At 55.7% G+C, this 21348-nt stretch overlaps 2 protein-coding genes across 3 annotated transcripts; both read right to left on the minus strand.

The window, feature by feature from the left end:
• Positions 1-1970: 1970 nt before the first annotated feature.
• Positions 1971-6637, minus strand: LOC144943645 (uncharacterized). Of its 2 annotated transcripts, none has more exons than XM_078871317.1 (3): positions 6246-6637; positions 5042-5492; positions 1971-3047 (listed from the first exon to the last, which is right to left on the minus strand). In XM_078871317.1, the coding sequence occupies exons 1-3, from the start codon at positions 6324-6326 to the stop codon at positions 1993-1995; spliced, it is 1587 nt and encodes a 528-aa protein (XP_078727443.1). In that variant the 5' UTR covers positions 6327-6637; the 3' UTR covers positions 1971-1992. The 2 variants fall into 2 exon arrangements, with proteins under 2 accessions (XP_078727443.1, XP_078727442.1); XM_078871316.1 differs by having other exon boundaries at positions 1971-3050.
• A 3975-nt stretch (positions 6638-10612) lies between these two features.
• Positions 10613-20369, minus strand: CDC123 (cell division cycle 123). The gene is made up of 13 exons (XM_078871318.1): positions 20248-20369; positions 18133-18204; positions 17151-17196; positions 16350-16385; positions 15512-15607; positions 13695-13801; positions 13217-13265; positions 12379-12454; positions 12132-12254; positions 11899-11927; positions 11641-11754; positions 11366-11503; positions 10613-11262 (listed from the first exon to the last, which is right to left on the minus strand). Exons 1-13 carry the CDS (start codon positions 20319-20321, stop codon positions 11209-11211), a joined length of 1014 nt encoding a protein of 337 aa, XP_078727444.1. The 5' UTR covers positions 20322-20369; the 3' UTR covers positions 10613-11208.
• Between the last annotated feature and the right edge of the window lie 979 nt (positions 20370-21348).

The raw sequence follows: 21348 nt of genomic DNA on the forward strand, positions 1-21348 counted from the left end.
AGCAATCACCAGATCATCAGCAGACTCACATTATCCCGACTCCGACAGGCATCACATCACCCGTCCGTCTACAGGGATCACATCCCTCTCCCTACATCATACCTCATCTCATAGGCATCACATCGCCCCCCATATTTTTACAGGCATCACCCCAGACAGTTTCGCCACCAGTGGCGTCGTGACGACATTATCAGCTCAGGGGGCAATTGCGGCAATTGGTCAGGTAGAGGCCCCAATATTTTATTTTAATTAAATTGAAATAAAACATGGAACGTAAACGAACGCTTTTCCATAAAAATACATTTAAAACGCGTTTTCAGTAAGTGTTTGGTTCTTTTACGCTGTGGTTGAAAACATATCGTGGTGGTTGTCAAGGGGGCCCCAACTCATCGCTTTCGCCACCAAGGGGGGGGGGAGGGGGGGGGTCAAGGCACCCTCTGCCCCCACGCTCGTTCTGCTGCTGTTCACCACCCTGCCTCCCTCCCTCCGTCACCTCCCGCACACCTGTGCCCTACCCCCATCCCCGCGCCTGGCAGCTCATTAATTATCTCGTTCATTATTCATTTCTCCGCCGTCGCCGTCACCACCACCATCGCTACCGCCGCCGCCGCTGCAGCTGCCCCGGGGGCTCGGGTATCGGTCGCTGAGTGGAACGCGACACGGACCGGGTCGGGTGTCGAGCTCTCAGACCGCGAGGTCGGGTGCGCTAACCCAGCGTGTCGGGGAGATGGAAGTTTGGGGTCGCTGCGGGGGCGTGTAAAGGGGTCCTGGATTGTGGGGGTCAGGTCAGGGTAACTTGGGTCAGGGGTCAAACTCCTTGCATGCCCGGGTGATTCCGAATTGACCCGATTCACATTTCCGGCCGAAGCCTCGTTCTCAAACCGCCAAATGATTTCGCTGGGGGGCCCAGGTGAGAAGACCCCCACTTTCCAGGGCCATGAGCGAGGCCCCCCACGGATGGGGAGAGACCATGAGAGCCAAAGGAGATCACACGGAGCCGATGTCTCCAGTTCACATTTTAATTCGTACAGAAGCGGGCGCGTCAGTGTGTGTGGTGGCTTTGTATATAGGGAGCGGTGGCGCAGCGGTTAGCGCGGTGCGCGATGAACCCAGCGACCCGAGTGCGATTCCTGCTCACGGTTAGCACAAGTGACGATTATCTGAACCGGTCCTGGGCCGCCTCCAGGTCGACTCAGCCTCAAATGAGTATCTGGTGCCGTGCGTAATCGTCGTGACTAGGAAGACAAAGGTGGCCGGGCGTGGTGCTGGCCACCCACCCCTCGTGGCCGCCTTCATAGGCGCTCGATAACTGCACTTGCCCCAACAGTCTGTTCAGGTTAGACGGGGGATCTTTTCCTGTGTCATTGTATGCGTGTATGTCAATGTGTATGCATATGCGTACCTGTGTGTGACTTGTCTTTGTGCACGTGTGTGGCATCTGTGTAAGTAACTGCGTGTCTGTGTGTGTCGGTGCGCCCTTGTGTCTGTGCGAGTGAGAGCGCATCTTCCCGTCTTAGTCTCTCTCTCTATGGTACACTATATGCATGTACTGTGCCGTATATATGAGCGACTATACCGTAATCCCAGAACGCCTCTGCAGGTATAAATATTCTCGCGACGCCGTCAGCTCAACATCATCATCACCGTCGTCGTCGACATCATCCACACCATAATCCTCATCATCAACGATCATCCTCTCCTTCAACATCATCCCCATCATCGAGCGCCGTGAAGGTTGCGTGGTGTTGAGGAGGTGGGGAGTTTGTCGGGGCCGGGCATGGTTAAGCGACTGTTCAGGAACGTCGTCACCACAGACCTCACACCGCCTGGTGTGTGCGTGTCATCTCGGGTTAACCCCCCTCTGGGGGAATCCCCTTGCTCCCCCCTCTCGTGTTCCCCTGCCTGACTTCCTCCACCCAAGTTAAACGCGTGAAGAGGGACCCCCCCCCACCACCACCACCACCCTCCCAGACTGGGGGTCACCTCGATCGCTCAGGCCTTGAGCAGCCCCAGTTTCCTCAGCGCCTCCCTGTGCTCCTCCTCTGCGGCGCGTCCGCGCGGTGAGAAGTGAACCGTGATGCCAGAGGGCCTCAAGCCCGGCCGCTGCCCCTGCTGCCCGTGAGGAGGGGACCTGCCTGCCCGCCCAGGGCCCCTGCTACCGTCCCCGGCGTGGCCCAAGGGCCCCGTGGGGCCGGTGGGGCTGGTGGGGCTCGCGGAACCCGTGGGACTGGAGGGACCCGGAGAGAGGGGGGCACCCGGTGACGGGGCGCGAGCGGGCCCCCTGGGGCCGCACTGCGGGGAGCGTGGGCCCCGTGGGTCCCCCTTGCCCACGGAGTCCTTCTTGAGGAGCCCCAGCCTGGCGAGGGCCTCCTGCCGGGCGTGGTCCTGCCCGGGTCCCGCAGGGAACTTTACGGAGCAGCGCCGCACGACGCCCGTGCCCCGGCATCTCTCGGCTTCGACTCCAGGTCCCTGGTTCTCCAGCCTCTGTGCTCCACCTCCTCCGTTAGGCCTTCCGTCTCCACAACCACCTCGTCCACCATCACCACGCTCTCCATCTGCCCTCGCGACATCTGCCCTCGCTACATCAGCACGCATTCCATCACCACCTCCTCCACAGCCGCCACCGCCTCCTCCAACTCGTCCGCAGCCTGCACCGCTGCCACCACCTCCACCTCCTCGTCCAAGCCCACGCGTTCCATCTCCACCTTCCTCGTCCACTCCTCTCGTCCCCGTCGTTCGGAGTTGCGCGCGGACGCGGTGGGGCCCGGTAGACACGTCGGTCACCTCGTCAACCTCCTCCGCCTTGTCCTCCACGTTCCCCTCATCATCCCTCCTCTCATCATCCTCATTCCGCTCGTCGCCCTCGCTCCTCCCCCGTCCTCTCGACGCCGTCTCGGCGCCGCTTGGCCTCCCGTCGGGCAGACGCACGCTGGGCCGCGGGAAGAGGTATGGCCTCCGACTCCTGGGGTCCGCGTCCCCACCGGAGCCCTCGGGAAGCCCGGCCCGAGCTTCGGGCGCCATCCCCGCGGGGTCGGGGAAGTCGCGCACTGCTTGACGAGGTGGAGGAAGGGAAGAGGAAGACACGGCGACTAGCCTAATCAGCGCGTGAACATCGCAACGAAACTTACCATAACAAAAAGAAACAGCCGTGCTCAATCCACTGCTGGACTTCACGCTGGTTTACTGTGTGGGTTGGTGAAGGTGGTTGGAGATCACGTGGGAGCATAGCTCTCCAACACTGCCAGGATCGTGCTGCTGAAGGAGAAATAAATCGTCCACGTTTGTTGAAGACTTTGTTAAGTGTCTGTGTCAGGTGGAGGAGGGACTACGACAGACATTGTGCTCAAGCGGTGATCTGACCCAAAAGTCTATTATTATCAATCAAGTACAGTAACAACAATGGATGTTGCGCCTCCTACCCTCTGCTGCTCACAACATCGTTCAGCAACATCTCACTTTGTAATATAATACTATTTATAAAGATCACTATTTATATCTTACTATTTATATTACTGGGCGTTTAGTTTAAGGCCACGTGTGATGAATTCGTGTTGATTGCGTTGCGCTTCCGTAGCCCCGTAACCAGATATGAGAGACATCACCAAGGCGCCACAACACCACGTGCCAACATACAACATCACAACACCACGTGCCAACACAACACCACGTGCCAACACAACACCAACAACACCACGTGACATCACAACACCACGTGCCAACACAACACCAACAACACCATGTGACATCACAACACCATGTGCCAACACAACACCTACAACACCACGTGACATCACAACACCACGTGCCAACACAACACCAACAACACCACGTGACATCACAACACCACGTGCCAACACAACACCAACAACACCACGTGACATCACAACACCACGTGCCAACACAACACCAACAACACCATGTGCCAACACAACACCAACAACACCACGTGACATCACAACACCACGTGCCAACACAACACCAACAACACCACGTGCCAACACAACACCATGTGCCAACACAACACCAACAACACCACGTGACATCACAACACCACGTGCCAACACAACATCAACAACACCACGTGACATCACAACACCTACAACACCACGTGACATCACAACACCACGTGCCAACACAACACCAACAACAACACGTGACATCACAACACCACGTGCCAACACAACACCAACAACACCATGTGACATCACAACACCACTTGACATCACAACATCAACAACACCACTTGACATCACAACACCACGTGCCAACACAACACTAACAACGCGTGCCAACATACAACATCACAACACCACGTGGCAACACAACACCAACAACACCACGTGACATCACAACACCACGTGCCAACACAACACATTACAAAACCACGGTGCCAACACAACATCAACAACACGTGTCATCATTATAACACCACGTGGCAACACATTACAAAACCACGGTGCCAACACATTACACAACCACGGTGCCAACACATTACAAAAGCACGTGCCAACACAGCATCACAACATCACAGCGGCACGGTGCCAACACAACGCCATGTGCCAACGCATCTCAACACCACCGTGCCAAAATATAATCACCACGTGCCACATACAGCATCAACAACAACAACACAACAGGATGAGGCGCGCTGTGATTGTGATGCCGGTCATGGGGGATGAATGATGGTTGTAGTGGTGGTGGTGGTGGTGATAACGATGCTGGTGGTCCTGGTGGTGATTATGGTTGTGATATGACCATCGTGGTTGGTGTTGATGATGGTGGCGGTCGTGGTAATGATGTAATGATGTTACGGATGGCGGTGTTGATGCTGCTGCTGCTAGTGACGGTGATTCTGCTGATGGTGATGTGGTTAATGATGGTGATGTGGTTAATGATGGTGATGATGACTCCATCATGTTGATGATAGTGGTGGTGATTATGCTAATGCTGGTAGTGGTGGAGACCTCCGATGTTCAGTCTGAAGCTGCTGGTGATGATGACAACGTCATTGGAGCAGATGATGGCTGTTGGGCGAACTCACATTCCTGCTCTCCGTGCCGGATGCTCGCGTCCAGGTAGCGCAGCGCCGCCATCTCCTCAGCGCCCAGCTCCGCGTCCCCCTCTCCCAGGGACCCCGGGGTCGCGGGGGTCCCTGGGGGGGTCCCGGGGGGGGTCCCCTGTCTCCCCGCGTGCCCGCCGCTCTCCCTCGGAGACCTCATCACAGCCGCCTCATCTCCCAGCCCGTTCTCGTGGTGCTTTTGGTTGGGGTGGTGGTTGTGGTGGTGGACGCTCCTCCTCGCCTCCCGGGGTCTTCGGGGGTCCCCTTGCGGGTCCCCTCGCGGGTCCCCTTCGCCCGGAGGTTCCGGTGCAGCCGCGGACTCGACCGTGGCGTCAAAGTAACGGAGACATTCGCGCTCCTCTTCTGAGAGGAGGCTCCACTCATCCTCCTCGTCCTCCTCCTGACCACCATCACCACCACCACCATTCTCCTTCTGTAGGTGCGGGGTGGGGGGCGGGAGGAACGAGGTGAGGTGAGTAGGGCGTCACAGGTGAGTAGGCGCCACAGGTGAGGTGAGGAGGGCATCACAGGTGAGGAGGGTGTCACAGGTGAGGTGAGTGGGGCGTCACAGGTGAGTAGGCGCCACAGGTGAGGTGAGGAGGGCATCACAGGTGAGGAGGGTGTCACAGGTGAGGTGAGTGGGGCGTCACAGGTGAGTAGGCGCCACAGGTGAGGTGAGGAGGGCATCACAGGTGAGTAGGTGCCACAGGTGAGGTGAGGAGGGCATCACAGGTGAGTAGGTGCCACAGGTGAGGTGAGGAGGGCATCACAGGTGAGGAGGGTGTCACAGGTGAGATGAGGAGGGTGTCACAGGTGAGGTGAGGGATGAGAGGGCGAGTGATGAAGATGAGAGACTAAGAGCGAGGATATGGAAACGTGAGGGGGGGGGACAGGCGTGGAAGGTGAGGCATGAGGTGAGGAGATGCAGGTGACGGGTGAGAACAGAGGCGATGAATAAGGTGAGGGGGGGAGAGGAGATTATTGTCTGCGAGTTGAACTTCTATCGCACCGCACGTAGCCAGCCGCGCTAATCGGAGCTGCGGGGTTGAGGGTGGATCGCGAGGTCGCAGATGAGGTGGGAGAGCGAGGGGGGAGGGGGGTACGGCGAAGGGATGACGGCAGTGACGGGATGAGAAGTTGATGAGGTGAGACGGCGTGAAGATGATGCTGCAGTGGAGTTACTCACCACGTCGCTGTCGCCGAGCGAGCCACCTCCTCTCCTCGCTCTGCCGCTCCATCCCGCGGGAGACCCGTTGTGGGTGGACATGACCCCCCGCCCCCCCCCCGTGTCCTCTCGTCTCACCTCGTCCTCCCCACGTGTCTCCCCTCGTCCTCCCCACGTGTCTCCCCTCGTCCTCCCCACGTGTCTCCCCTCGTCCTCCCCACGTGTCTCCCCTCGTCCTCCCCACGTGTCTCCCAGTGCCCCCCTCGTCCTCCCCGTGTCTCCCCTCGTCCTCCCCACGTCTCCCCGTGTCTCGCCGCGTCCTCCCCACGTTTCCCCGTGTCTCGCCGCGTGTCTCCGCACGTATCCCCGTGTCTCGCCGCGTCGCCTGCACGGGTCTCTCTGTGCGTTGGGGTTTGGGCGAGGGCGGTGGGGACGAGGGTAGAAGTGGTGGGGGGGAGGAGGAGGAGTTGTGTAGGGGGAGGGTGAGGCTGGTGGGGGGTGGTGAGGCTGGTGGGGGGTTGGTGAGGCTGGTGGGGGGGGGGTGAGGCTGGTGGGGGGGGGGGTTGAGGCTGGTGGGGGGGGGTGAGGCTGGTGGGGGGGGGGGGGGTGAGGCTGGTGGGGGGGGGTGAGGCTGGTGGGGGGGGGGTGAGGCTGGTGGGGGGGGGGGGGCTGGTGGGGGGGGGGGTGAGGCTGGTGGGGGGGGGGTGAGGCTGGTGGGGGCTGGTGGGGGGGGGCTGGTGGGGGGGTGTGAGGCTGGTGGGGGGGGGGTGAGGCTGGTGGGGGCTGGTGGGGGGGTGTGAGGCTGGTGGGGGGGGGTGGTGAGGCTGGTGGGGGGGGGCTGGTGGGGGGGTGAGGCTGGTGGGGTTGTGGTGAGGCTGGTGGGGGGGGGGGCTGGTGGGGGGGGGTGGTGAGGCTGGGGGGTGGCTGGGTGATCCATGGGAGGGGAGGGTGTGAGACTGGAGTGTCACTCTGTGTGTGTGTTGGGGAGTGGACTTGCCCCGACACACTGTGAAGGCTATATGGGGGATCTTTATCTTTGTTGGGGAGCGGTGGGGTAGCTGTTAGCACGCTGCCCTACCCGCCTTAAACGCGTGCCTGCCACGGCGCGTGTAAACATGGGGCACTGGGGAGACGAAGACGGCCACCTACCCAGTCGCGTGCCGTCCCCGGCCTTAATCGGTGTCCGCCAAAAGCGCTTGCCGCTGAGAGTCTATTCCAGGCTATGTGGGGGGGGGGGGGGGTCTTTGTCTTGCTTGGTTACAGTGGGGCTGTGGGTGTGGGGGGGGAGGTAAGGAACGTGATGAGGGGGGGGGGTCTCGTGTGCGCATTCCACAGTGGCGACGTCATTGGCTGTGGAGTCGGGGTCCGTGATCAGGCGCAGCCCCCCCCCCCACGTCTCCTACAGCAGCCCCCCCCCCACACGCCCCCCCCCCCACGTCTCCCCCCCCCCCCCACGTCTCCTACAGGAGCGCCCCCCCTCCACGCCCCCCCCCCACGCCTCCCCCCCCCCACGTCTCCCCCCCCCCCACGTCTCCTACAGCAGCGCCCCCCCCCCACGCCTCCCCCCCCACGTCTCCTACAGCAGCGCCCCCCTCCACGCCCCCCCTCCACGCCCCCCCCCCCACGTCTCCTATAGCAGCGCCCCCCCACGCCTCCCCCCCCCACGCCTCCTACAGCAGCGCCCCCCCCCCACACCTCCTACAGCAGCAGCAGCGCTGTATCTCGCCACAAGCAACGCTCCGTGCGGGACCCCCCCCCCCAACTCATGCAGACGCAGCGGTGGCACGGCCAGGCCGGCTGATCCCCGTGCCCACCTTTGTACTCCGCCGTGCCGATGTTTGCCCAACGGGCTCGGCTTAATATTGTCAACCGCCGGGAGGTTCCCTGCACGGGTTTAGACTCACAAAGTGCCACCACCGATGTACAACACGCATCGCGCACACACAGCTCGGTGTGTGTGTGAGGGCGGTGTGTGTGTGATGGAGCAGACGCCGCGGAGTCTGGAGAAGTCGCCTGGTGTGTAGAGAGAAGTTCCAGGGGAGGGAGGGAGGGATGGAGGTGGTGGCGGAGAAGGCTGAGGTTATGAGGTGGCGCCCTCTGGTGGGAGAGCCGTCACTCTATTCTTAGGTTTTTTCGGTAAAGTCACGTAGGTTAAAAATTAAAATTAATAAAATAAAAATAAAATAAAAATCACGACGTTTCGGAGGCAACACAAGCTTCCGTCTTCAGGTGGAACCGCCACAGCACGATAGCTGTATCAAGTAAATGAGAGATTCCAAGAGATACTACCCCGTATATATACCGTCACTGCTTGTTGCGAGTTCTCACAAACGGAGTGGCTCATCCATGTGGAGCATGCCGACTCCAAATATACAGCAGCAGCAGCAGGCGTCAGGGTGGGGATCCAACCCACGACCTCCTGCACACCAGGCGAGGTGGTTAACATCTCATAGTCACCGCGGGGCCCCGACACTTTCAGGGTCAGCGTCGGATGAATCTCGAGAGGAGCCTCGTGGTTTGTCATAGTTCCCCCCCTTTGTGGATTTACAGTAATTCCTCACCTCGGCTCTTTGGCCACCACCACCATGACCAATGCCCGACGACGCTAAATGTTCGGGGAATTCCAGGCCTGGTTTATAACCGTGACACACTGTTGAGACTAAATCACAGTTAACGTCAACGAAACCCAGTTTAATTTCCACCACCAGCTGGTAACGGTACAAAGAGCGGGGCTATGCGTCGTGATTTTCCATGCTAACCGTGCTCATCGCACCTCCGATGAGCACGGTGCGAAAGAAGTTCAACTTAAATACATGTATTCTTGGTTCTTTCGGTAAAGTCACGTAGAAGGGAAATAATAAAATAATATTGGTTTATATTAATATTATTTTATTATTTCCCTTCTACGTGACTTTACCGAAAGAACCAAGAATATGAATCCCTGCAGTCACGGAAGCTTTAAATCAAAATAAATACATGTATGTTGAACTTATTTCTCACCGTACGTAGCCAACCGTGATAATCGGAGGTGCGGGGGAAGGACAACAAACTAAACACAAACATCTGTTTTAAAGAAACCAGTTTTCAATCTAGTCTTAAAAGTGCATATCTCCAGTGGCTTCCTGATATCGAAAGAGCGTTCCAGACGGCCGCCAGAAGCGCAATCCGAAAGCGCGCGATGCAGTGACCGTCTTTGTTCGATGGCTCGCACAAAAGCCGCTGCGACGATGACCGGTGGACCCCCACGGTGTTAAACAAGCAGCTCTTATCGTCCACGCCGTCTCTCGCATGCCCTGCCACCCTGTGCTGAGGAAGGCCTGTTGCCTGTGCGGCGATTGCACCGATTGGCACTGCGCGCCAACGTACAAAACGGCACAACACGGCGACTTAAGTCACCGCGTGGTGACATTTGCCCTCGTTTATTGGTCATGCTGTTGTCGTCATGGCCACGAGCGAGTCTATGTTGTTGCACAAACACAACACTGTGGACTTACAAGAATAATAAACCGTATGGTGACGTTTCAGGCAATAACCCTTCTTTATGGCACATAAATAAAAAATAAGGGCCATTCCCCAAAACGTTGCCGACATTTTTATTATTTTAAAGGCCAGACGCGGTTTGGTGGTCGTTACAGTAATGCCGTGGCTTAAATTGACAAATGACACTCGAGGATTCATCAGGAGTGCTACAGCATCATGTTAATTCTTTAACGATAACTCTCCACCACCCGGCAAAGCCAATCGTATCAAGTTGTCACGTGGGCAAATATGCCAACTGTATGCAAAGTGTTGACAATTTTTACGGAGAATTCTCAACGTTTTGCTCACTAGTCATCTCCTCCTCCACTGATTTAAAAAAAACTAATAAATTGAGACATTGACCCACAAGGTGATAACTCCATTTGATTGGCTGTGCCGCTGGGTGGTGGAGGGCTGTAGTTAAAATATTCTTTACGCCATACACTACGCGACAATCTGACCCCAAAACAAACCACTTGTGGCTCGTAATCATTAGCCGTGTGGGAGCCCCACGTTTGGGACGAGTGATGCTGCAGTGTTCCACTCGGGTCTTAAGCCGACGTGTGCGTCATTACGAACTCCGGGGGCAGCCGTCTGCATCGCGTCCGTCAGACGCCTAACGTTTCCCTCAGGTTCTTGTTTAAAGATGATCTTACGCGATGTGCGTTGATAATGGATAATGCGATATAACCAATACCGATATGAAAACAATGACGGTCATTTTTGGTCCCAAAAAAAGACGAGATTGTTTTATTCGTCAACAACAATCGTGTTCCTCTCGTGCATTAACGGGGCGTACGTTACATAACGAAGACGAATCTATAACGATGAGTAAATGTTTCAATCCCCAAAACACCAGAGAAGCAGAATGAGGCGGCCACAAGTTTAATTCATCTTCACAAAACAGAAGCCTCCACGCGCAAAACGCACCGCACAGTCCCCACGCACGTGTGACATTCACTCCTTTATCTACAGCGAGACACGGGGGTGGGGGGAGAGTTTACAGGAGGAAACAGACAAGTGGAGGAAAGAGGGACACGAGGAATTGAGCAAAAATGAGGTGAAAAAGAGGATACAGGGATGAGAGCGACTTTGGGAAGAGAGAGACATGGGGGGAGGAGACAGAGGTGCAATGCAGGAACGTGAAGCGAGGAAGCGAGAAACGCGGGGAGGAGCAAAAGAGACACAGGGTGGAGAGGAGAGAGACGTGCGGTAAATCTGGGGAGCAGAGCACAACGCGGGGAATTGGTTGTTGTTCCGTGGAGGAATCTCTCACGCTCGGTTCACTCGCGTCCCCCTCGACTCACGGAGGCCACGGTAAGGTGGGACAAGCAGTGACGGTGGGGGTGATGAGAGGCGACGGTGGGGGTGATGGCAAGGTCATGATAATGGGGGTGACGATGTGGGTGAAGGGAGGGGGATTGACGATGTGGGCGATGACGCAGGTCCCCCAAGCACCCGGCCCTCACGGCGCAGCCTCATCGTCGGAGCTGTGATCTCCGTGCCGCCTGTATGTCGACTAACAACAACACACACACGCGCAAGTACAGGTGTGTTATATAAGTGTGTGTACCGTACACAGGGGTGTCGCTTTGCACGGGTGCGTTGTGCTGTGCACTCACTATCTTGAGCAGGTCCATGAGCTTGTGAGGGTCCTGCCCCGTGCTCAGGTCCACAAAGTCTCGTGGGAGCCGGTAGCCGAGGTGTGCGCTGGGCTGCAGGTACGACTCGCTCGTGGCACACCGCAACGCCGGCAAGTCCTGCTCACACGGCAGCACACCACGACACGCGGTAGAACACGACGCTCAAGTGGGACCTGCGCAGGCGCGGTTTTTCCCACTGCAAGTGCCAAGGTATGGTTGTTCAATTGCGGTTGCGCAGGTGTGGTGGCCCATGCCTGTTCCTCCGCCTCCGGCTCCGTGAGTCGCCCCGTCCGGAGCTCGTCCCACGAGAAGAGGAGGGCGTCCGTCACCTCCCCAAACGGGTTGAAGTCGATAAGCCACACTCGGCCCTGCCAACGGCACGTGGGTGGTTAGTACGCGCAGTAGGTGGGCACGCGCGGCGGACTGGTGGCTCTGAAGCCAGAGCCACCACTGAGCCGGGACCACTGAGATCATGGGAATCGAATCTGGGTTTCAGCCACCAAGGGGCTCACCTGGCTGTCCCTGTAGACGTCAAATACATCTGCGGAGAGAGAGAGTGAAGCAGCGCTGGGTTAGTACAGTCGCGACAAACCCACAGTGCACAGGCATGGTTGGGGGGTGGGGAACGAGGGCGACATGGGGAGTGAGGGTGGCTCTGTGTGGCACAGTGGCAGTGTTGGCTGCGGTGGTGCGGTGTGGGCTGCGGTGATGCGGTGTGGGCTGCGGTGATGCGGTGTGCGCTCACAGTCCTCGCTGGGGAAGCGCGTGCGCACGCGCGCGGTGTAGAAGTCCTGGATCGCCGTGCGGATCTCGTCTCGCTGGCGCTCCAGGTGGGGGTAGTACTGCGAGTGGTCCCTCTGCGCTATTGCTGCACCACCAGGCACAATGCCGCACACCACCACCACCACACAACGCACATCAAACACCACCGCACGCAATATGCGGTGAACTGCCCGTCGCACTGCACTGCTCCCTCCGGCGGCGTCACTCACCGAGCAACTTGTTCTCCTTGACGAAGCAGCGGAACTCCCCGCCCGGGATCAGCTCGCACCACTTTCTGAGCACGAGCTGCGGCGCAGCGAGGACGGACGCACAACCACAGCGTCACGCACGCACGGGGACGCCGCGCGGGATGGCACTGGCGCCAGCAGGCGACGACGAGGTTAACGATTGTGTGTGTGAGACGAGGATGGGTGTACCGGTGTGTGTGTGGCAAGGGTGTGTGTCTTTGTTTGTGTGACAAGGACACACGTATCAATCAGTGTGCGAGCGGTAGTGTAGCGGCTAGCGGTCTGCGGAACGAAACCGGCGACCCGAGTTCGATTCCCGCTCATGGCCAACGCCAGTGATGATTATCCGAACCTGGTCCTGGGCCACCCCTAGGTCGACTCAGTCTCAAATGAATATTTAGTGTGGTGTGTAAACATTTCCGCTAGGGAGACAATGGTGGTCGGACGTGGTGTTGGCCACCCATCCCCTTGTGTGTCCTGCTGGCCTTCATGAGGTGCTCGCTCACAACTAACAGCACTTTCCCCAAGTCTGTTTAGGCTACACTGGGGGTCTTTGTCTTTGTGTGTAAGGAGGCAGCGTGTATCAGTGTGTGTGTGTGATGAGGGCGGATATACCGATGTGTGTGTGTGATTGTGACGAGGGTGCGTAGTAGGGATGTGTTTTGACGACATTGTTGGGGTGTGTGCGAGGCAGGTGTCACATGGGTAGAGGTGTGGCATGTGTCTGTGTGTGGTGTCGGCTCTCTCTCTGAGACTTTTATCCTGAGCGGCGCTACATAAATGTAGAGATATATAACCACAATGCTGTTTGTCGTCTCACCTCGTACTTTATCTCGGGGTTGGGGGAGTCGTCCGTGCAGTGCAGGAACCTGACGTTTAAAACAAAGACAAAGCGACTTTGAGCGAGGAGTCCTGCCCACCCACCGACATCCTCCGCATGATTTGACTCGCTCGGAGTTGTGTCACTTGCGTGCAGCAACGAACGGTGTCAAAATTACACACCACATCAACCCGTACCGTCAACCTATTTGTTTGTTGGTAACTAAATCACTCGCACAATTAACTTGGGAAATTGTATCTGAATTACGCACGACAGGGATAAATAGTAATTTGTAACTGCATCACTCTGGTGGATTGTAATTGAATTAATTTTCCTTAGGTGTGGGGTTCAGGGGTCAGAGGGCATAGGAGGTTTATACACGAATTATTGTCAGCTTTCGCTAAAAAAATCGTTGGTTGCGGCTGTGGTCAAAGGTCACGGCGGTGAGGCATCGTGGGTAGTTTTCCCCAATACGCACGGCTGTGCGAGGTCGTGCGTGATGAAGTCAGAGCTCTTGAAGAGGAGGAAGATGTCGCTCATGGAGAAGCACTTGAGTGAGCTGTTAAGCGCGATCCACTGGGCATCCTACAGAGAGGAGAACACGTTACGCGGGCTCTCAGCTCGCAGACCGAGGCTCGTATTCTGAGTCGCGGCTCTGGCTCTATCTCAAATGCTCAGGCGCAGCTAAGGCTTGAGCCTATCAGGCGCTTCTATAGATGCGCAAGTGAGCGGCGCAGCCGTGGCTTGGCTCAGGATCGGCTCACGGGAATCCCGAGTATGGCTGCGACTGTACTCAGAGCCGGCTCAAGTTAAGAAGCATCGCTTTGAGCCGGTTCAACTTTGAACCAAAGCCAAGGCTGAGCTGAGCATAGGCCTGAACCACTTTAGTTTGATTGATATGAGATGAACACAGCGCAGGACATACGGGAGCTGCGTGCCCTGCGAGCGGACAGAGAGAGAGAGAGTCCTAACGGAGAGACTGACTTCAGCAGTCATTCTGTGATGTCATTATCCAGGGCGCTGCACCGCGAGCTTTGAGAGTTTCCAAACGGAGACTCGTCGGGCGACGGCAAACCCCATCATTGTGTAGTGACTGACTTGGAGACCTAAGTTCTTGGAGGGAATTCTTTAATTAAACACCGAACAGACTTTGTACACTTTATACATTACACACCCTACACTGTTACACACTCTGTCTTTCGCTTATACGCAACTCTACACTGGTTGCTAGCCTACACACAACGCTAGCCGTCTGACACCAATGGCGCTGAACTAAAAGAGCCAACTACGTCTAGTAGCGCAATTATCAAGTGGAGACGACAGCGGCGATGGCGACGATCTTCAACAGCAACTATGACGACAGGGATCCCACTCCTAACGACAGCCCCGAGCACCTGCTCGGGGTCCCCTTTTATCCTCCCAGCGTGGCCTCGCTCCGCCCTGGCTACGCCCCCTTTCTAGAACCTACTAGCGGGTTCCCAACGTGTCCCTTTCATAACCTTTCCCCTAGATCCCTCTCGGGTCTATCACGTGGGCTGCTGTCAGTCAGGGCTGCTTCAAGCTGCAGATCCCCTTCCCTGCCAGCAGCCAGTGCTATGCTGCGTAGTGACCAATTCTTTGTCACTACAATTGTACTGTACCTTAACTCTCTCTGCCCCTCCCCCCCATCTATGTCCCCCTCCGCTTGCACCAAACCACGATGGCCAGCGTGACGAAGCGCCGTCAAATAACCAATTACACAAACGTGCTGTAACGAAGACGTGCAATATATTTTTCTTAAAATTTTAATTATTAAATCTAAAACATTCCATGAGATGGAGCATCTCGTGAGCAAGGGTGTCTAGGGTGTCGATTGACACGCGCATAGAAATCGCGCAGTGATGCACGTACACACAGTCACAAACTCATGCGTGTAATGCATCTCGTCTGACCGGTCAGGGTCAGGGTTCATCACCGGCAGGGCCCAGAGTTGAACGCGAGGTTTGGGGAGTGTGGGACGAGGGTGCGTTCCACCTCTGATCTCCCGCGTGGACTTCAACATACTGTCAGGGCAAGCGCTGTTAGCAAGGAGCACTTAAGGCCAGAATGGCACACGAGGGGGTTGTGTGGCCATCGCCACACCTGGCCGCCTCTGTCTCTCCTGCGCTATTTTATACACCGCATTAGGTCCTCATTTATGATTGAGTTAACCTCGCAGTGACCCATGACCGATTTGGATATTCGTCACCAATATTTGCCATGAACGGGAATCGAACTCGGGACTGTGGGTTCGTGGCGCAGCGCTGTCGTTCCCACCTTGGGGGAGCTCCAGTTGAGCTTGGGGAAGACGCTGCCCCCCAGCGTCTCGATGGCATCACGGACCTCCACCTCAAACTCCGGGAACTCGGGGGCCTGCCGCGGCACCAGAAAGGAGGAGACGGAATCGAGTGTCACGTAACAAAAAATAAATTTGTTCCGGTAATACTAAGAAATAAAAAAAACTGCAGCTGGGAATGTGAATGAATGAGATGAGATGAGATGCACGGCGCTTTGGGATTCTGGGCACATGCAAATCCTCCTCTCCACATACGGATGAGACTGGAGCTAAGTGGTGAGGATGACTATGATGACGCAACCACAACCACACACGGCTTCCCATCAGCCGATTGTCTCACAAGGCGACGTTACCGGGACATTGGACTTTACCAGCCGTGTTATTCTTTGGTGCATCTATTCACCGATAAAATAAAATCCCCTCTTGTGCTCATGATACACGGGCCAAAGCACACATGTAAAAATTGATAAATCATATGCTATTGCCCCCCTGCGTGCGAAATTGAAAACAAAACTGTACTAATAAACTATAAATACAAACGAGGTTGTAAAAATAATCCATTCGTGAACGGATTCGTAAACCCAAATTGTGACATTTGAATTGTAACAGGCGTTACGTTGAACGCTGTGCTTCTCCCACGTGAGATCGCACCGTCACGTGACCCGGGAGCTTCTCCACTCACAGGACCCCTGAGCCTGACCGTGACTCCCACTTCCCGGCCGACCAGCCAGGCAACGGGTGACGCTATGCGCAAGCTCGGGCCCAGCTGAGCGAGAGAAACCACAGCTGCTGCGGCCGCGGTGCAAACCGTGCGCCTACCGTGAGCACGCTCGTGTCTTCATCCTCGTCAGACCACTGCACACACAGAGACAAAGATCCACCTTATAGCCTTTAACAGACTGTTGGGGAAAGTGTTGTTGACGAGCACCTATTCAGGCTGGCATCGCACATAAAGGGATGGGAGGCCAGGACTATGCCCGGCCGCCCTCATCTCCCTTGTGGCAATGTTTACGCATCGCACCAGGTACTGATTTGAGGCTGAATTGACCTAGGGGAGGCCAAGGACCGGTTTAGATAATCGTCACTGGTGTTGGCCATGACCGAAATAAAAATCGGGTAGCCGGGTTCGTAGCGCAGCGCAGTAACCACTGCACGCACGACACAGAGGGATGGACGCACAGACGCTACCCACATCACACACATGCCAGCAACAGCAACAACCAAAGCTGCAGCTGAGGAGTCGGCGACCCAATCCAAAGTGTGGTCTTCCGAGTGAGGCCGTGTTTTTTTTTTCTCAAGATTTCACCACAAACTACTTCGGGCATCTTCCCGAGTAGACGCAGGGAATTGCAGCCATTGTCTTATGCGGCGTCGGCGTAAACAGCCGTTCGTAGAAAACCGGGAGAGAATTCTCACTTCAGCTCCAGATGGCGCCCGCAAGTGGCACGTGGTTCCGGAACCTTGAGAGAAAAAAAGTTAACACGTGCGGCCTGGCCCGGCAGGCTGGGGGAGCACCGCTGGGATCTCGAGCATCCGTCAAGTGCGACGTGCGTGAGGGAGCGGGCGAGGGAGCGGGCGATGCCGTGAGGCCGTGGGGGTATAGGCGGGTTCTTCACAAACCTGGACGTCGTCACTCTCCTCCGCTTCTGCTCGGGCCGGCTCTAGCCTGCGGGGTCACATGGGGACATGAGCTGTCAAATCCTCAACGTCTTAACCTGCACGGGTGAAGCTGCACTCCTGAAGCTGTACAGGTGAAACTAAAAAGGTGAGGTTGTAAAGGTGAAGCTAGACAGATGAGGCTGCACTCGTGAAGCTGGACAGGTGACACTGTACAGGTGACACTGTACAGGTAAGCAGTACGAGGCAGGTGTACAGGTGCGGGGAGCCGAGCCTCGTGTTTTCTTTGTAACTCTTTATTCAGGTGTTTCTCGGATTACACCCCGATTGTACTACTCGTGTCATGTTATTGCAGAAGCTTTCACAGTGTGTGGCGTATCACCACGTTTTAAAGTGTGATCCCAAGAGGCGATGTCACAGAATGACTAATTCCCCTCGATTGCACTCTTTATGGACGCTAGAGGCACGCCTATATGCTCTGAAAATGCAGCATCCATTGACCATCCACCTTCAAGCAGAAGCTAAAAGCTCACTTGTCCAGGCCCTCACCTGGTCAGGTTGTCATCTATCCAGGCTCTCAGCTGTCCGGGCTGGCATACGAGGAACTTTGAACTCTGCCTCCATGCCTTCGAGTTCTTGATTGCATGTTACGTTCGATTATCAAAATATCTGCACATTATAAATTGTTTATTATTATGAATGAGTTTTCATCTAATGCCAACCACATTAAGTTTTCCTTTTAAGTGTCAGAGCTACAATCTAGCCAAATTAAGTGCAGAACCAAATGTAACATGATGGGATTTTTTGTGCGGTTATCAGTGACCAGGATGAAACCATTAACTCGCTGTGCTTGAAAATGCAGGTTAATTCACGGCAGCTAAAGCTCCGATCCAGACCCAGGGATTTGGCAATGTTGGCTCAAGAGTCTCTAACACGGCCATTATGATCCTCGTGAGCCAACCGGCCATGTTTGAGCGAGCCTCACCTTCCCGGGATGACGACGGTGCCGTCGTCGAGGAGGTACGAGATCACGTCCTGGGGCAGTGGAATCACAATGCTGCAACACATGGAGACGGCGGCACTCAACAACAATTAATACTACCACCGACGATGACGAATATCACCACCACACTCTTCACACATCGCCAACACGAGCATCACCCATCACCACCACTCATCACACGTCACCAACACAAACATCACCCATCACCACCACTCTTCACACATCACCAACACGAACATCACCCATTACCACCACTCTTCACACATCACCAACACGAACATCACCCATTACCACCACTCTTCATATCACCAACACAAACATCACCCATCACACATCGCCACCATGACGAACATCACTTATCAACGCCACCACGAACACTGCTCATCACACATCACCACTACAAACATCACCAATCACACATCACCCATCGCTACCACGACGAACATCACCCATCACCACCATGAACATCGCTCATTACACGTGACCACCACCACGAATATATCGTTATATAATAAACGTCATCCATCACCACGACATCATTATGGTTGGGCATAATGTCATGCTGGGGTAACGGGTTTAGAGGCTTGGTTGTATAGGTTATGGTTTAGGCCAGGGGTCGGCAACCTACGGCTCCGGAGCCGCATGCGGCTCTTTACGGGCTGCTTCTTGACGATATGTACGTATGTACAGTATGTACTCAGATGCATTGCGGCTCTTGAAATACTGAATTTTGTACCGAATTGGAAAGAAATGGCTCTTCTTGTTATTTTGGTTGCCGACCCCTGGTTTAGGCGTTTGGGTTCAGGGTTGGAGGTAAAGGATGAAGGGGTTAGTGTTTAGGTGTTTTGATTTAAGGCGGTTATGGGTTAGAGTTAGGGTCAGTAGTGCCCAGCCCACACCAACAGCAGGTTACAACCAACACCGCGTGAGGGTCGGGCTATCGTGGCTGCACCTGACCCTGGGAGACACCACAGCCTGAACCTGAATCCAACTAGCGCCTCAATCCTACATGTGATCCAAACCCTCTCCAACACAAGCCGAGCTCGTGATGGGCCAGAGCTGAAGCTGGGTGTAGCCCGAGACCATACTCTAACCCGAACACAACAATGGCAAAACCCTAACCAATACTCTTCACCAATAACCATCATAACCGGCCGTGGTCAATCCACTGCTAAGCCTTCGCCATCTCTCACGATCCTGCGATGTAACACAACAAAACAATTCCATCCAGCCGCCTGCACAGGAGCCGATCTCCTCATATCGATCCATCTCCCTCTGTGGTCGACCTTTCGAACGCGTCATTTATTGGTGACCACCGGCCCACCCATCCCCTTCTAGCCGTGACGTGAAACGCGCAAGGCCGCTATACTTTTATTAGCGGCCAATAAATATTATGACTTGCGGACGCTCAATGCAATGCCAACGCACGCGTTTCTATGAATAGGGCCCCCCAGACCTGAGCCCTCAGTTGCGCAATCCAAAGTCGCCCCGCAGAGTCATCCGCGCGACCAGTTGCAGGCAACCCACAGCAGTGCGCAACGGGCCGCTCAGATCGTGGTGCAGCCGGGTTTAACCCAGGCCACAGAGACTCTAAACTAAACTTTTTATGTAACCAGGTAAGGTCCACAGAGCTATATCGCTCTTGTTCAGAAGCGACCTGGTCACGAATAATAACTCAACCAAGTGGCTTATCACGTGGAAAGGTATCGCAGCCAAACACTCTGAACGCAGGTTTCTGAATGTGGAGGCTGAAAAACCGGAGGACCCGGAGGAAAAAAATCGACGCAACCACGGGAAGTGAGAGAGACACGCAAACTCCAAATATACAGCAGCAGGCGTCAGGGTCGGCATCGAACCCACGACCTCCTGCACACCAGGCGAGGTAGTTAACATCTCCGAGCCACCGTGATGATGAGAGACGCAAACTTCAAATATACAACAGCAGGCGTCAGGGTCGGCATCGAACCCACGACCCCCTGCACACCAGGCGAGGTAGTTAACAGCCTCGAGCCACCGCAGCACCCTCAACCCGTCTCGCGGACCGCGTCCGCCGCCGCCGCCGCCACGGGGCCGCCGCCAACGGGGCCCGCCGCTGACCTCTTGATGGTGTGGGCCCTGAAGGTTGCGTACCACGCCGAAAACTGACAGCGCGCGACATGACACTTCTTCATGCCGCTCGCCACTCAGCCCACCCGACCCCTGACCCCGCCGCGCGTGGGCGGGTCTAGAGCATGGTGGGTGTGGATTAGTGCGGCGATGGGCGGGGCTTAAACCAAAAGTGGGCGGAGCTTGTTATTGGTGGGCTGAGCTTGTTATAACTTGGGCGGAGCTTGTGCGTAAAGAAGGCGGTGCTAAGAGTGGCGGGTCCCGCGCGCTGATTGGTCAGTTTATGCAGTTGGTGGGTGTGGCTGTGGTGGGGGCCGGTTTCTGAACGCTGGGCACGTGGGAGACACGGTGGGGGTGGGGGGCATATCGGGGCATTGGAGACGAAGTGGAGTTCCGTATTTGGTTTGGGTGCAGCGAACAATGGAGGTAATTTGGTTGCATGGATTACTGGACGGTGACGGGGGGGAAGCACGGTGCACGTGGGGTCACGGGGCAAGAACAGTAAGTTGCACCCGCATGTCCCAAATAATTCCAGGTAAAGCCACGTTGTCATGCACCTGAGACGCATGCCCTCGATGAGTTCTTGGACTGGCACGACTCGAAAGACGGGTCACCGCATCGCGTGGCCGTCTGGAACGCTCTTCAGATATTAGGAAGCCACTGGAGCTATGCACTTTTAAATCTAGATTTAACACTCATTTATGTATAACTGCTTTTGTGTTTGCCTTTACTCCGCACCTCCGATTGGCACGGTTGGCTACGTACGGTGCAAAAGAAGTTCAACATAAATACGTACTCACCTAGATTATTGAGCACACGTACAATTTTGCAAGCAGGCAATGGTTTAATTTAATCAAGATTATTGAGTGATGTTACTTGGATGAGAACGCTAGATTCGCAATGATAGTTTCAAGTTCAATTTCAGGCTGGGCGATTGACTCGGAAGCCTTATTCCTCCGGGGTCTATAAAATAAGTACAACTTTGTGGGGGGTTAACAATGGTTATCTCATAGGTATACTCACCCCCGGCTATTGCAATATGGAATTAACATCATTGGCCCAGGGCCACCAACAGAGCTCCGTACAAGCAAA

This window comes from Lampetra fluviatilis, chromosome 32 (assembly GCF_964198595.1).
Source record: "Lampetra fluviatilis chromosome 32, kcLamFluv1.1, whole genome shotgun sequence".
Lineage (NCBI taxonomy): Eukaryota > Metazoa > Chordata > Hyperoartia > Petromyzontiformes > Petromyzontidae > Lampetra > Lampetra fluviatilis.

Excerpts from the sequence above, each read along its gene's own strand:
- LOC144943645 (XM_078871316.1), bottom strand. The coding sequence starts at position 6,326 with ATGTCCACCCACAACGGGTCTCCCGCGGGATGGAGCGGCAGAGCGAGG. Across the intron at positions 5,493-6,245 it reads CGCTCGGCGACAGCGACGTG|AAGGAGAATGGTGGTGGTGG; the intron begins GTGAGTAACTCC and ends CCGCACCTACAG. Across the intron at positions 3,051-5,041 it reads CCGGCACGGAGAGCAGGAAT|CAGTGCGCGACTTCCCCGAC; the intron begins GTGAGTTCGCCC and ends CACCTCGTCAAG.
- CDC123 (XM_078871318.1), bottom strand. The coding sequence starts at position 20,321 with ATGAAGAAGTGTCATGTCGCGCGCTGTCAGTTTTCGGCGTGGTACGCA. Across the intron at positions 12,255-12,378 it reads CAAGGAGAACAAGTTGCTCG|CAATAGCGCAGAGGGACCAC; the intron begins GTGAGTGACGCC and ends CTGGTGGTGCAG. Across the intron at positions 11,755-11,898 it reads ACGTCTACAGGGACAGCCAG|GGCCGAGTGTGGCTTATCGA; the intron begins GTGAGCCCCTTG and ends TGCCGTTGGCAG.